At 45.4% G+C, this 12,395-nt stretch overlaps 1 protein-coding gene across 1 annotated transcript in view; it reads left to right on the top strand.

Annotated features, from left to right (window-relative positions):
- The window catches only part of slc26a10 (solute carrier family 26 member 10), a 68,250-nt gene that overhangs the window by 20,625 nt on the left and 35,230 nt on the right, over positions 1-12,395 (top strand). The window contains exons 7-8 of the mRNA XM_052009536.1: positions 7,437-7,584; positions 10,931-11,044. Of these exons, the coding sequence (XP_051865496.1) occupies positions 7,437-7,584; positions 10,931-11,044 (262 nt within the window). The remainder of the gene's footprint in view (positions 1-7,436; positions 7,585-10,930; positions 11,045-12,395) is intronic.

The raw sequence follows: 12,395 nt of genomic DNA, 5'->3' as shown, positions 1-12,395 counted from the left end.
GAGCAGATGTGGAGCATGTATTGGTGTTGGTATTGGTATTGGTTTATTATTGTCGCTTGTACCGAGGTACAGTGAAAAACTTGCCTTGCAAACTGATCATACAGGTCAATTTATCACACAGTGCAGTTACATTGAATTAGTAGAGTGCATTGAGGTAATACAGTTAAAAACAATAACAGTACAAAGTGTCACAGCTACAGAGAAAGTGCAGTGCAATAAGGTGCAAGGTCACAACAAGGTAGATCGTGAGGTCAGAGTCCATCTCATCGTATAAGGGAACCGTTCAATAGTCTTATCACAGTGGGATAGAAGCTGTCCTTGAGCCTGGTGGTACGTGCCTTCAGGCTCCTGTATCTTCTGCCTGATGGAAGAGGAGAGAAGAGAGAATGTCTCGGGTGGGTGAGGTCTTTGATTATGCTGGCTGCTTCACCAAGGCAGTGAGAGTCCAAGGAGGGGAGGTTGGTGTCCGTGATGCGCTGGGCTGTATCCACAACTCTCTGCAGTTTCTTGCGGTCCTGGGCAGAGCAGTTGCCGTACCAAGGATGTTTTCTATGCTGCATCGATGAAAGTTGGTGAGTGAGAGCCCAGCCTTGTGAGAGCCCAGCCTGTGACCTGAGCCACACATGATTTTACGGCCTTTTTCTGTTTGGGGCAGGGGGGATGGTGGTTGCAGGAATGATTAGACACAGGCTGTTGGTAATTGGTTTATTATTGTCACATGTATTGAGATACAGTGAAAAACTTTATTTTGCATGCCATCCACACAGATCATTCCATACGTAAGTACATCAAGGTCATACAAAGGGAAAAGCAATAACAGAATGCAGAATATAGTGTTACAGAAAGTGCAGTATAGGCAGACAATAAGGTGCAAGGACCATGATGAGGTAGGTTAAGAAATCAAGAGTACGTCTTTATCGTATAAGAGATCCGTTCAAGAGTTTTATAGCAATGGGATATAAGCTGTCCTTTTGCCTGGTGGTACATGCTTTCAAGCTTTTGTCTCTTCTGCCTGATGAGAGGAGGGAGAAAAGAGAATGACCTGGGTGGGTGGGGTCCTTGATTATGTTGGCTTTTTTCCCAAGGCAGTGAGAAGTGTGAACAGAGTCCATGGAGGGGAGGCTGGTTTCCGTGATGCACTGGGCTGTGTCCACAACTATCTGCAGTTTCTTGCAGTCTCCGGCAGAGCAGTTGTCGTACCAAGCCGTGATGCATCCGGATTGGATGCTTTCTATGTGCGTCTGTGAAAATTGGTGAGGATCAAGGGGGACATGCTGAATTTATTTAGCCTCCTGAGGATGTAAAGGCGCTGGTGAGCTTTCTTGGCCATGGTGTCTATCATTGCAACATGTTGCTGGGAAAAACTGGAGTGGGACTCTGCACCTTGGGAAACAGATTCCAGCCTCCTTTGGGAAGTAGAAATTGAGATGCAGCCCCAGGGAAGAGAGTGGCACGATTACTTCAAGCAGACAACCTCCTCCAGACCCAGTGAACTTTGGTTAGGTGTCACCAGGATGCAGATCTCTGCACTTCCACTGGAATCAGAATCAGAATCTGGTTTATTATCACTGACGTATGTCGTGAAGCGTGTTGTTTTGTGGCAGCAGTACAGTGCAAGACATAAAGACATAAAAATTACCACAAGTTACAAAAATAAATAAATAGTGCAAAAGAGGAATAACGAGGTCGTGATCATGGATTGTTCAGAAATCTGACAGCGGAGGGGAAGAAGCTGTTGCTGAAACATTGAGTGTGGGTCTTCAGGCTCCTGTACCTCCTCCCCAATGCTAGTAATGAGAAGAGGGCATGTCCCGGGTGGTGAGGGTCCTCAGTGATGGATGCCGCCTTCTTGAGGTACCGCCTCTTGAAGATGTCCTCGATGGTGGAGAGGGTTATGTCCATGATGGAGCTAGTTGAATCTACAAGCTTCTGCAGCCTCTTTCAATTCTGTGCATTGGAGCCTCTATACCAGGCCGCGATGCAACCAGTCAGGATGCTCTCCACCATACATTTGCAGAACTTTGTGAGAGTCTCTGGTGACATCCCAAATCTCCTCAAACTCCTAATGAAGTACAGCCGCTGGCGTGCCTTCTTCATGTCAATGGTCCCTGAATTTTTGGAGCCTCATTGCTTTATCTGCAGCATCAATGAAATGTTGTCTAAATATTTTTAACCCCAAGGCAGGTTTACAGAGTGTTTAAATGGTTCCAACAGAATTATGCTCCATGATGCATCAGATCCAAGTGGTGTGAATTTACTTGGCCAGAGAATCACTCAAATCCTTAAGCCTGTTGAACTACTAACGTTATCACAGCATTCAGGCACTGCGAACCCATTTGATGCATGGTTTCAAAAATAATATCAGAACAGTGGACCTCTTACCAAGAAATTTGTTCTTGGTTTTGGTTTTATTATTGCCAAGATAGAGTCAAAAGCTTTTGTTTGCGTGCCATCCAGACAGATCATTCCGTACACAAGTCCATCGAGGTAATAAAAAGAAAACAGAATGCAGAATATCGTGTCACAGTTACAGAGAAAGTGCAGTGCAGGTAGATAAATAAGGTGCAAGAGCCATGACGAGGTAGATTGGGAAATCAAGAGTTAATCTTTTAGATAAGGTAAGGTATCTTTATTAGTCACATGTACATTGAAACACACAGTGAAATGCATCTTTTGCATAGAGTATTCTGGGGGCAGCCCGCAAGTGTCGCCACACTTCCGGCACCAACGTAGCATGCCCACAACTTCCTAACCTGTATGTCTTTGGTATGTGGGAGGAAACCGGAGCACCCGGAGGAAACCCAAGCAGACACGGGGAGAATGTACAACCTCCTTACAGATGCGGCTAGAATTGAACCCAGGTCGCTGGCGTTGTAGTAGCGTTACGCTAACCGCTACACTACCGTGCCTGCCCTACACTACCGTGCCTCCTGTATGAGAGGTCCATTCAAGAGTCTGATAACAGCGGGATAGAAGCTGGTGGTTCGTGCTATCAAGAGCCCATCTTGACGGAGCTATATGTTTCAACATTGTCCAGAAGAAAGTGCAATTAAAGAAAGCAGGAAACCTTGACTCATCCAAGGTGCATGGACACCGGTCAGAGAGTTTAATGGGAAATGGAGGGACTGAGTCCTTCTCTCAAAGGCAATACAGGGATTGACGGGAAGAGCACCTGAGAAAGCAGAAGAGGAAATACTGAGGCATCGGTTTCGTGGCCACCCTTTTGTGCAACGGCCACCATGAGGTAGAGTGGGAGATCAAGACTTCATCTCTTAGCATATGACAGGTCCGTTCAAGAGTCTGATAGAAGCTGGTGGCGGTATGACTTTAGATCGGGGCATGCTGATGTGAAGGTGAGATTTAAACATTTGATTTATAAAAATGCTGTCAGTTTATATCCAACTAAGAGAAGCAGCAAATATCAGAGATCTGGCAAAGCATCTTCTTGGCACACACAAGATTTCTTACTTTTACTCTCGACCAAAGAATCCAGAAGCAATTTGTTAATGAGAATGCAAGAAGGTAAAATTGAACATTGGACTGAAATTGGATACTGGATTGGGGATGTGTGGGGCAAGTTTTTTTTACATGGAGAGTGGTGGGTGCCTGGAACAGGCTGCCAGGGGTGGTAGTGGAGGCATTGGTAAATTGGTATATTAGTTTATTATTGTCACATGTACCGAGGTACAGTGAAAAACTTGTCTTGCATGCCGTTTGAATTCGTGGGACATTGGAACCAGTATTGGGGAAGGAGGGAGCTGTTCCGATGGGACGGGCTCCACCTGAACCATGCTGGGACCAGGGTCCTGGCAAATTGCATAACTAGGGCTGTGGATATGGCTTTAAACTAAATAGTAGGGGGTGGGTTCAACAGATTGGAAAAGTATGGATAAAGTAAAAGGGAAGGAGAGTGCAGGAGAGGTTACTGAAGTCTCCAGAATAAAGAGTAAGACAAAGTTTAGAAAGGGATAAGAATTTAACATCAGGCAACATGGAGACAGACTTGAGAAGAAAGGTGGTGAATACAGAACTGAAGGTGTTATATTTGAATGCACACAGTATATGAAATAAGGTAGGTGAGCTCATAGCACAGTTAGAAATGGGTAGGTATGACGTTGTGGGCATCACATTGTCGTGGCTGAAAGAAGATCACAGCTGGGAGCTAAACATCCAAGGATACACATCCTATCAAAAAGACAGGCAGGTGGGCAGAGGGGGTGGGGTGGCTCTGTTGGTTTAAAAAAAAGAAATCAAATCCTTAGCAAGAAGTGACATAGGATCAGAAAATGCTGAATCCTTGTGGGTAGAGTTAAGAAGCTGCAAGGGTAAAAAGACCCTGATGGGAATTATATACAGGCCTCCGAATAGTAGCCAGGATGTGGGGTACAAATTACAACAGGAGACAGAAAAGGCATGTAAAAAGGGCAATGTTACAGGAGTCATGGAGTATTTCAATATGCAGGTAGATTGGGGAAAATCAGGTTGGTACTGCATTCCAAGAGAAGGAATCTGTAGAATGCCTACAAGATGGCTTTTTAGAGCAGCTTGTGGTTCAGCCCACTAGGGAAAAGGCAATACTGGATTTGGTGTTGTGCAATGAACCAGATTTGATTAGGGAGCTTAAGGTAAAGGAACCTTTGGGAGGCAGTGATCATAATATGATAGAATTCACCCTGCAGTTTGAGAGGGAGAAGCTAAGATTGGATGTATCACTATTACTATTGAGTAAAGGTAACTACAGAAGCATGAGAGAGGAGCTGGCCAATGTTGATTGGAAGGGGACCCTGGCAGGGATGACGGTAGAGCAGCAATGGCAGGAGTTTCTGGGAGTAATTCAGAAGATGCAGGATCAGTTCATCCCAAAGAAGCAGCATTCTAAAGGGAGGATGAGGCAACAGTGGCTGACAAGGGAAGTCAAAGACAGCATCAAAGCAAAAGAGGGCATACAATATTGCAAAAATTAGCAGGAAACTAGAGGATTGGGAAGCTTTTAAAAACCAACAGAAGGCAACTAAAAAAGCAATGAGAGAAAAGATGAAATATGAAGTTAAGCTAGCCAATAATATAAGAGGATACCAAAATTTTTTTCAGAGATGTGAGTAAAAGAGAGGCAAGAGTGGACGTCGGGCCGCTGGAAGATGACGTTGTAGAGATAGTAATGGGGAACAAAGAAGTGGCTGACGAACTGAATGAGTATTTTGCATCAGTCTTCACTGTGGAAGACACCAGCAACATGCCAGAAATTCGAGGGAGTCAGGTGGCAGAAGTGTGTTGTCACTATTACTAAGGAGAAGGTGCTTGGGAAGCTGAAAGGTCTGAAGGTGGATGTCACCCCAGGATGGACTACACCCCAGGGTTTTGAAAGAGGTAGCTGAAGAGATTGTAGGGGCATTATTAGTGAGCTTTCAAGAATCACCAGAGTCAGAAATGATTCCAGAGGACTGGAAAATCGCAAATGTCATTCCGCTCTTTAAGAAGAGAGGGAGGCAAAAGACAGAAAATTATAGGCCAGTTAGCCTGACTTCAGTGGTTGGTAAGATGTTAGAGTCCATTATTAAGGATGAGGTTTCGGGGTACTTGGAAGCTCATGATAAGGTAGGCCGAAGTCAGCATGGTTTCCTTAAGGGGAGATCTTGCCTGACAAATCTGTTGGAATCCTTTGAGGAAGTAACGGGCAGGATAGACAAAGGTGAGTCAATGGATGTTGTTTACTTGGATTTTCAGAAGGCGTCAAAGGTGTAACACATGAGGCTGCAAGACAAGATAGGAGCCCATGGCATTACAGGAAAGGTACCAGCATGGATAGAAGATTGGCTGACTGGCAGAAGGCAAAGAGTGGGAATAAAAGGGGCCTTTTCTGACCAGTGGTGTTCTGCAGGGATCCGTGTTGAGTCTACTGCTTTTCACGTTATATGTTAATGACCTGGATGACGGAATTGATGGCTTTGTTGTCAAGTTTGCAGATGATACAAAGATAGGTGGAGGGGCAGGTAGTATTGAGGAAGCCGGGAGTCTGCAGAAGGACTTGGACAGGTTGGGAGAATGGGCAAAGAAGTGGCAGATGGAATACAGCGTGGGGAAGTGTCTGGTCATGCACTTTGGTAGAAAGAATAAAGGCAAAGGCTATTTTCTAAATTGGGAGAGAATTCAGAAATCAGAGGTGCAATGGGACTTGGGAGTCCCAGTGCAGGATTCCCTAAAGGTTAACTTATGGGTTGAGTCAGTAGTAAGGAAGACATATGTAACATTAGCATTAATTTCGAGAGGACTAGAATATAAAAGCAAGGATGTAATGCTGAGGCTTTATAAAGCATTGGTCAGACCACATTTGGAGTGTTGTGAGCAGTTTTGGGCCCCGTATCTAAGGAAGGATGTGCTGACATTGGAGAGGAGGTTTACCAGAATAATCCTGGGGATGAAAGGGGTAATTTATGAGGTGCGTTTGATGGCTCTGGGCCTGTACTCCTCGGAGTTTAGAAGGATGAGGGGGGATCTACCAAATATTGAAAGGCCTGGATAGAGTGGACGTGGAGAGGATGTTTACAGTAGTGGGAGAGTCTCGGACCAGAGGACACCACCTCAGAATAAAAGGACGTCCCTTTAGAACAGAGATGAGGAGGAATTTCTTTAGCCAGAGGGTGGCGAATCTGTGGAATTCATTGCCACAGACGGCTGCGGAGGACAAGTCATTGGGTGTATTTAAAGATAGGTTCTTGATTAGTAAAGGCATCAAAGGTTACGAGGAGAAAGCAGGAGAATGGGGTTGAGAGGGAAAAATAAATCAGCCATGATTGAATGGCGGAGCAGACTCGATGGGCTGAATGGCCTAATTCTGCTCTTATGTCTTATGATCTTATGGCTCATACAGATCAATTCATTACACAGTGCATTGAGGTAGTGCAAGGTAAAACAATAACAGAATGCAGAATAAAGTGTAAAATTACAGAGGAAGTGCAATGCATGCAGACAATAAGATGCAAGGTCATCACGAGGTAGATTGTGAGGTCAAGAGTCCGTAGTGGCGTTCAAGAGGATTTTGGACAGGCACCTGAATATGCAGAGAATGGAGGGAGATGGACCATGTGCAGGCAGAAGAGATAAGTTTAATTTGGCATCATGTCTGGCACAGACGTGGTGGGCCGAAGGGCCTGTTCCTGTGCTGTACTGTTCTATGTTCTATGCTCTGTGGATTTTGCCCAGCTTTAATCCCTAGTGAGGTAGGATGAGTGGCCCATTTGATACCTTCTTTATGCCCTGCTGGGGAAGATTGATATCACCCAACCCCATTGTCCTTTGAAGAAACAAATGAGTCAAATCTTAACACAAAAGGCACACCAACAAACATTCAACTGGTGTCAGTTTGTCTTTTCTGTTGTCAAGTCTTGGCCTATCGCAAGCGGTAATAAAATAATGCACTTTCTGTGTTTTCTTCTCAGATTTCCAAGCCCTCAGTTACCAGCCCTGGGGAGCATCCCGAATCTAGTTGGAGACACCGTGGCGATTACATTTGTTGGCTATGCTGTGTCTGTCTCACTGGCCATGATCTACGCCGACAAGCACAGATATAAGATTGACCCCAACCAGGTCTGTATTTTCAGATTAACAAATTTTCTGTCAATGCTAATTGGCGTATTTTCGTCATAAATCACCAGTTGGTAGTTTTGAGTGGACATGTCCGGAGGAAATCGCACATTCCTGCACTTCAAGAAGGAATGGTGCTGAGGGGGTTTCATTTCTCCTTTCAGCTTTCTCATCTCAGAGAATCATAGAGTCATCCAGCACGGAAGCAGGCCCTTCGGCCCAACTGGTCCATGCTAACCCATCTAAGCCAGTCCCATCTGCCCGCGTTTGACCCATATCCCTCTAAACTTTTCCTATCCATGTACCTGTCCAAGTACCTTTTAAATGTTGTTAATGTACCTGCCTCAACCACTCCCTCTGGCAGCTCGTTCCATATACCCACTATGCTCTGGGTGAAACAGTTGACCCTCAGGTTCCTATGGTCTGTACTAATCCTATTTTTTATTCTCCCCAAGTTCCCATCAACTCTCCAGGGAATAGAATTCCAGAACCTCTTTGGGAAGTTCCTGCACACCTCCATTGTAAATGACCATCCCCTAGTCTTGTAAACATGTCTCCTCATTCAAGACTCTCCCACGAATGGAAACATCCCTACATCTTGCGATGACATTGAGTGTACCGTCCGAGAGCTCCAAACAAGTCAAGACTTTGTTCCATCTGGCATAAGTATCTACGAGTACCCTCACTATAGAGAGATTATACTGTATCAACCTACACTTCAAGAACTAGTTTACTTCACGACCTTAGTCTCTACGGAAAAGTCTAGCTGTCAAATAATCACTATTTTGAGCGGTGGGTCCCTCCTCCCAACCAAGGAGAAGATACTTCCAGCTAACGAAGCAGTTTAAACACAGTTTATTTTAAGTGAGACACGTTTAACTCTAGTCAGTAATTCTTAACAACGACTTGTAACTTACAAAGGATTTCCAAACACAAGTACAATTCTTACAAGCTAAAAAGTCAGACCAACAAGTTGCAGACGAACAAGTCGTCCATCACAAAAACGAAAGGCTGAGGAATGAATCCTAGGTCTTCTTTCTGTCAGCCCTTCTGTCTGTCATTTCCTCTACCCTGACTGCTTTCTAACATTCATACTGAGTTGACACCATTGGCATGTGATGTTTTTTCCAGCCACATTTTCAGGCCAGGTGCTGAGTGTTTAATTAAGTAAACGTGGACCCCATTGTTCTCCTGTTTATGTTAAGAGGCTGAGCAGGGAATATTGGTTAGAAGTTTAACTTAGCAAACAACAAACATCTTGAGCCTTGGACAATTCCTGCTGTTTCTTGCAAAAGGGATTTTAGCTTAATGAGCAACCACTTCTTGACCTGTGGACAGAGCATGCTACCGTGCTAAAAAGCCGAGGTTAGCAATAAGCCCTTTCGGGGCCTGGAGAGTGAATATTCATCACTGTCAGGCCCCCTCAGGGTCTTACACGTTCCAATAAGATCACCACTCATCCTTCTAAACTTCCAAAGAATACGGATCTAATTTCTCCAGCTGCTTGTGATGGGACACCCCTCTCATCCAGTGACTGTCTCCTGATCTGCCTCCACTGCCAGTGTAGGGAAATCTGAAATTCTCTGAAAAGGTTGATGAACTTGGGGTTCAATTAAAGTTTCAAAACTGAGATTGATCGCTTTGGGGGTTGGGAGGGGGCCGGTGGAAAGAGGATTAAGGAACATGGAATCAGTTAGCATGGATATACACCAGCCTTGGCCTAACCGGACGATGGAACAGGCTCAATTGCCTCCTTGCATTTCAATGATCCCATTGTTTCACTGGTAGGCATGGATCAACTCCAGTCATAAATATGTGTGTAGTCTCATCACCCTACAGAGCCAGCCACTTCTGCTCAGGGAAACCAAAGATGGGCCAAACTTCTGTTGCTGGTGTACTCTGCCAGAGGTTGGGCACAAAGTCTGTGGTGACTCCTGGATGTGTTCAGAAGCCCAGAGGGGAATCCACCTATTGACTCAGTACCAGAAGAGGTGGTGGAGGCAGGAACAGTAACAACACTTAAAAGGCATCTGGACAGGTGCTTGAATGAGCAGGGCACATATAGAACGTAGAACAGCACAGGAACAGGCCCTTCGGGCCACCATGTCTGTGCCGAACACGATGCCGAATTAAACTAAATCTCTTCGGCTTGCACGTGATCCATATCCCTCCACTCCCTGCACATTCATGTGCCTATCTAAAAGCTTCTTAAACGCTGCTATTGTATCTGCCTCCACCACCACCCCTGGCAGCACATTCCAGGCACCCACCACTCTCTGTGTAAAAAACTTGCCCCGTGCATCTCATAGAACATAGAACATAGAACACTACAGCACAGTACAGGCCCTTTGGCCCACGATGTTGTGCCGACATTTTATCCTGCTCTAAGATCTATCTAACCCTTCCCTCCCACATAGCCCCCCATTTCTCTATCATTCATGTGTCTATCTAAGAGTCTCTTAAATGTCTCTAATGTATCTGCCCCCACAACCTCTGCAGGCAGTGCGTTCCACGCACCCACCACTCTCTGTGTAAAAAAACTTACCCCTGACATCCCCCTTATACCTTCCTCCAATCACCTTAAAATTATGCCCCCTCATGTTAGCCATTGTCATCCTGGGAAAAAGTCTCTGACTGTCCACTCAATCTATGCCTCTTATCATCTTGTTCACCTCTATCAAGTCACCTCTCATCCCCCTTCTCTCCAAAGAGAAAAGCCCCAGCTCACTCAACCTATCCTCATAAGACATGCTCTCCAATCCAGGCAGCATCCTGGTAAATCTCCTCTGCACCCTCTCTGAAGCTTCCACATCCTTCCTACAATGAGGCGACCAGAACTGAACACAATACTCCAAGTGTTCACAATACGCAACCTCCTTTAAACTTTCCCCCTCTCACCTTGAATGCATGCCCTCTAGTATTTGACATTTCTACCCTGGGAAAAAGATTCTGACCGTCTACCCTATCTCTGCCTCTCATAATTTTAAAAACCTCTACCAGGTCTCCCCACAGCCTCTGACGCTCCAGAGAAAACAACCCAAGTTTGTCCAGCCTCTCCTTAGAGCTCACACCCTCTAATCCAGGCAGCATCCTGCTGAACCTCTTCTGCACCCTCTCCAAAGCCTCCACATCCTTCCTGAGGGATATGGAATTAATGCAGACTAGTGGGATTGGTATAAGTAGGCACGATGGTCGGTATAAACACAGTGGGCCGAAGGGCCTGTTTCTATGCTGTACAACTCCATGACTCTAAGACCATTTCTGAATGCAAAGTGACAAATGCTTATATATCTTGTTTCCTTTCTGATCTGTGCATTTCCAATAACTTATTTCTGTCTCTATTTCATAGGAGCTGCTGGCTCATGGCATTTCCAACACCATCTCCTCCCTTTTCACCTGTTTCCCAAGTTCAGCTTCACTGGCTACAAGTAACATCCTAGAAAGTGCTGGTAGCCACACACAGGTGAGGATATACAGAGTATTGGTATTGGTTTATTATTGTCACTTGTACTGAGGTACAGTGAAAAACTTGTCTTGCATACTGATCGTACAGATCAATTCATTACACAGTGCGGTTACATTGAGTTGGTACAGAGTGCATTGATGTAGTACAGGTAAAAACAATAACAGTACAGAGTAAAGTGTCACAGCTACAGAGAAAGTGCAGTGCAATAAGGTGCAAGGTCACAACAAGGTAGATCGTGAGGTCAGAATCCATCTCATCGTATAAGGGAACCATTCAATAGTCTTATCACCGAGGGATAGAAGCTGTCCTTAAGTCTGGTGGTACGTGCCCTCAGGCTCCTCTATCTTCTACCCAATGGAAGAGGAGAGAAGAGAGAATGACCCGGGTGGGTGGGGTCTTTGATTGTGACACAGAGACTGAGAGATTACTTCACTGTACTGTGGTTCTCTTCTCCACAGTTTAAACCTTGGATATGTTTGTGGGAACAGAGAACATTGCACTAAAAATCGGCTTTAACCAAAGAAAAATTTCACAGGCCTCCTGGGTCCTGGGACGTGAGTTCATAACTCTTCGCAATGGGTTGTCTCAGAGTGTCACGTCCAGTTCCGATTATCACACTTTGGGAAGGATGTCAGTCTCCTGGAAGTCCCTCATTCCTGGGACCACTCCGGTAACCTTCCTCTAACTGAGGAGAGCTTTTGCTATCCAAGGGACTGGAGAAGCTGGGGTTACTTCCCGTAGAACAGAGTGAGTTATGGGGGAGATGATTACAGTCATAAAAACTGGAAGTGTTTGAGACATTCAGAAGGTTCGGCATGCTGAGAGAGAAACAGGGAAAGGTCCTGCACCTGAAACGTTAACCATTTCTCCCCCAACAGATGCTGCCCGACCTGCTAAGCACTTCCAGCATTCCAGCATGTGGTTCAGTGGGATCACATCACCATTCCAGGCCCATGGAAGCAGATCTAATAATAACTTCCAGAAGACTGGACAGCAGAGTAGCGCAGCTGGTACAGCCACTATCTCACAGCTTCAGAGAGAGCCGGGTTCAATCCCAACCTCCGGCGCTGTCTGTGTGTGGAGTTTGCACATTCTCCCTGTGACCGTGTGGGTTTCCCCCCGGGTGTTCCGGTTTCCTCCCACATCCCAGACTGGCTGCTGAAAATTGCTAATTGTGAATGGTAGAATCACAAGAAAGGTAGAATGATAGGAAAGTGGAGAAAACAAAACGAGATTAATGTAGGATCAATGTAAATGGGTGGTTGATGTGGGGTGCAGGGGTAGATTAAAATAGGGAGTCACACACAAAATGCTGGGGGAACTCAGCGGGTCAGGCAGCATCTGTGGA

This window comes from Pristis pectinata, chromosome X (genome assembly GCF_009764475.1).
Source record: "Pristis pectinata isolate sPriPec2 chromosome X, sPriPec2.1.pri, whole genome shotgun sequence".
Lineage (NCBI taxonomy): Eukaryota > Metazoa > Chordata > Chondrichthyes > Rhinopristiformes > Pristidae > Pristis > Pristis pectinata.
Note: the sequence above shows the minus strand (reverse complement) of the source record. Positions and strands in the feature narration are given on the sequence as shown.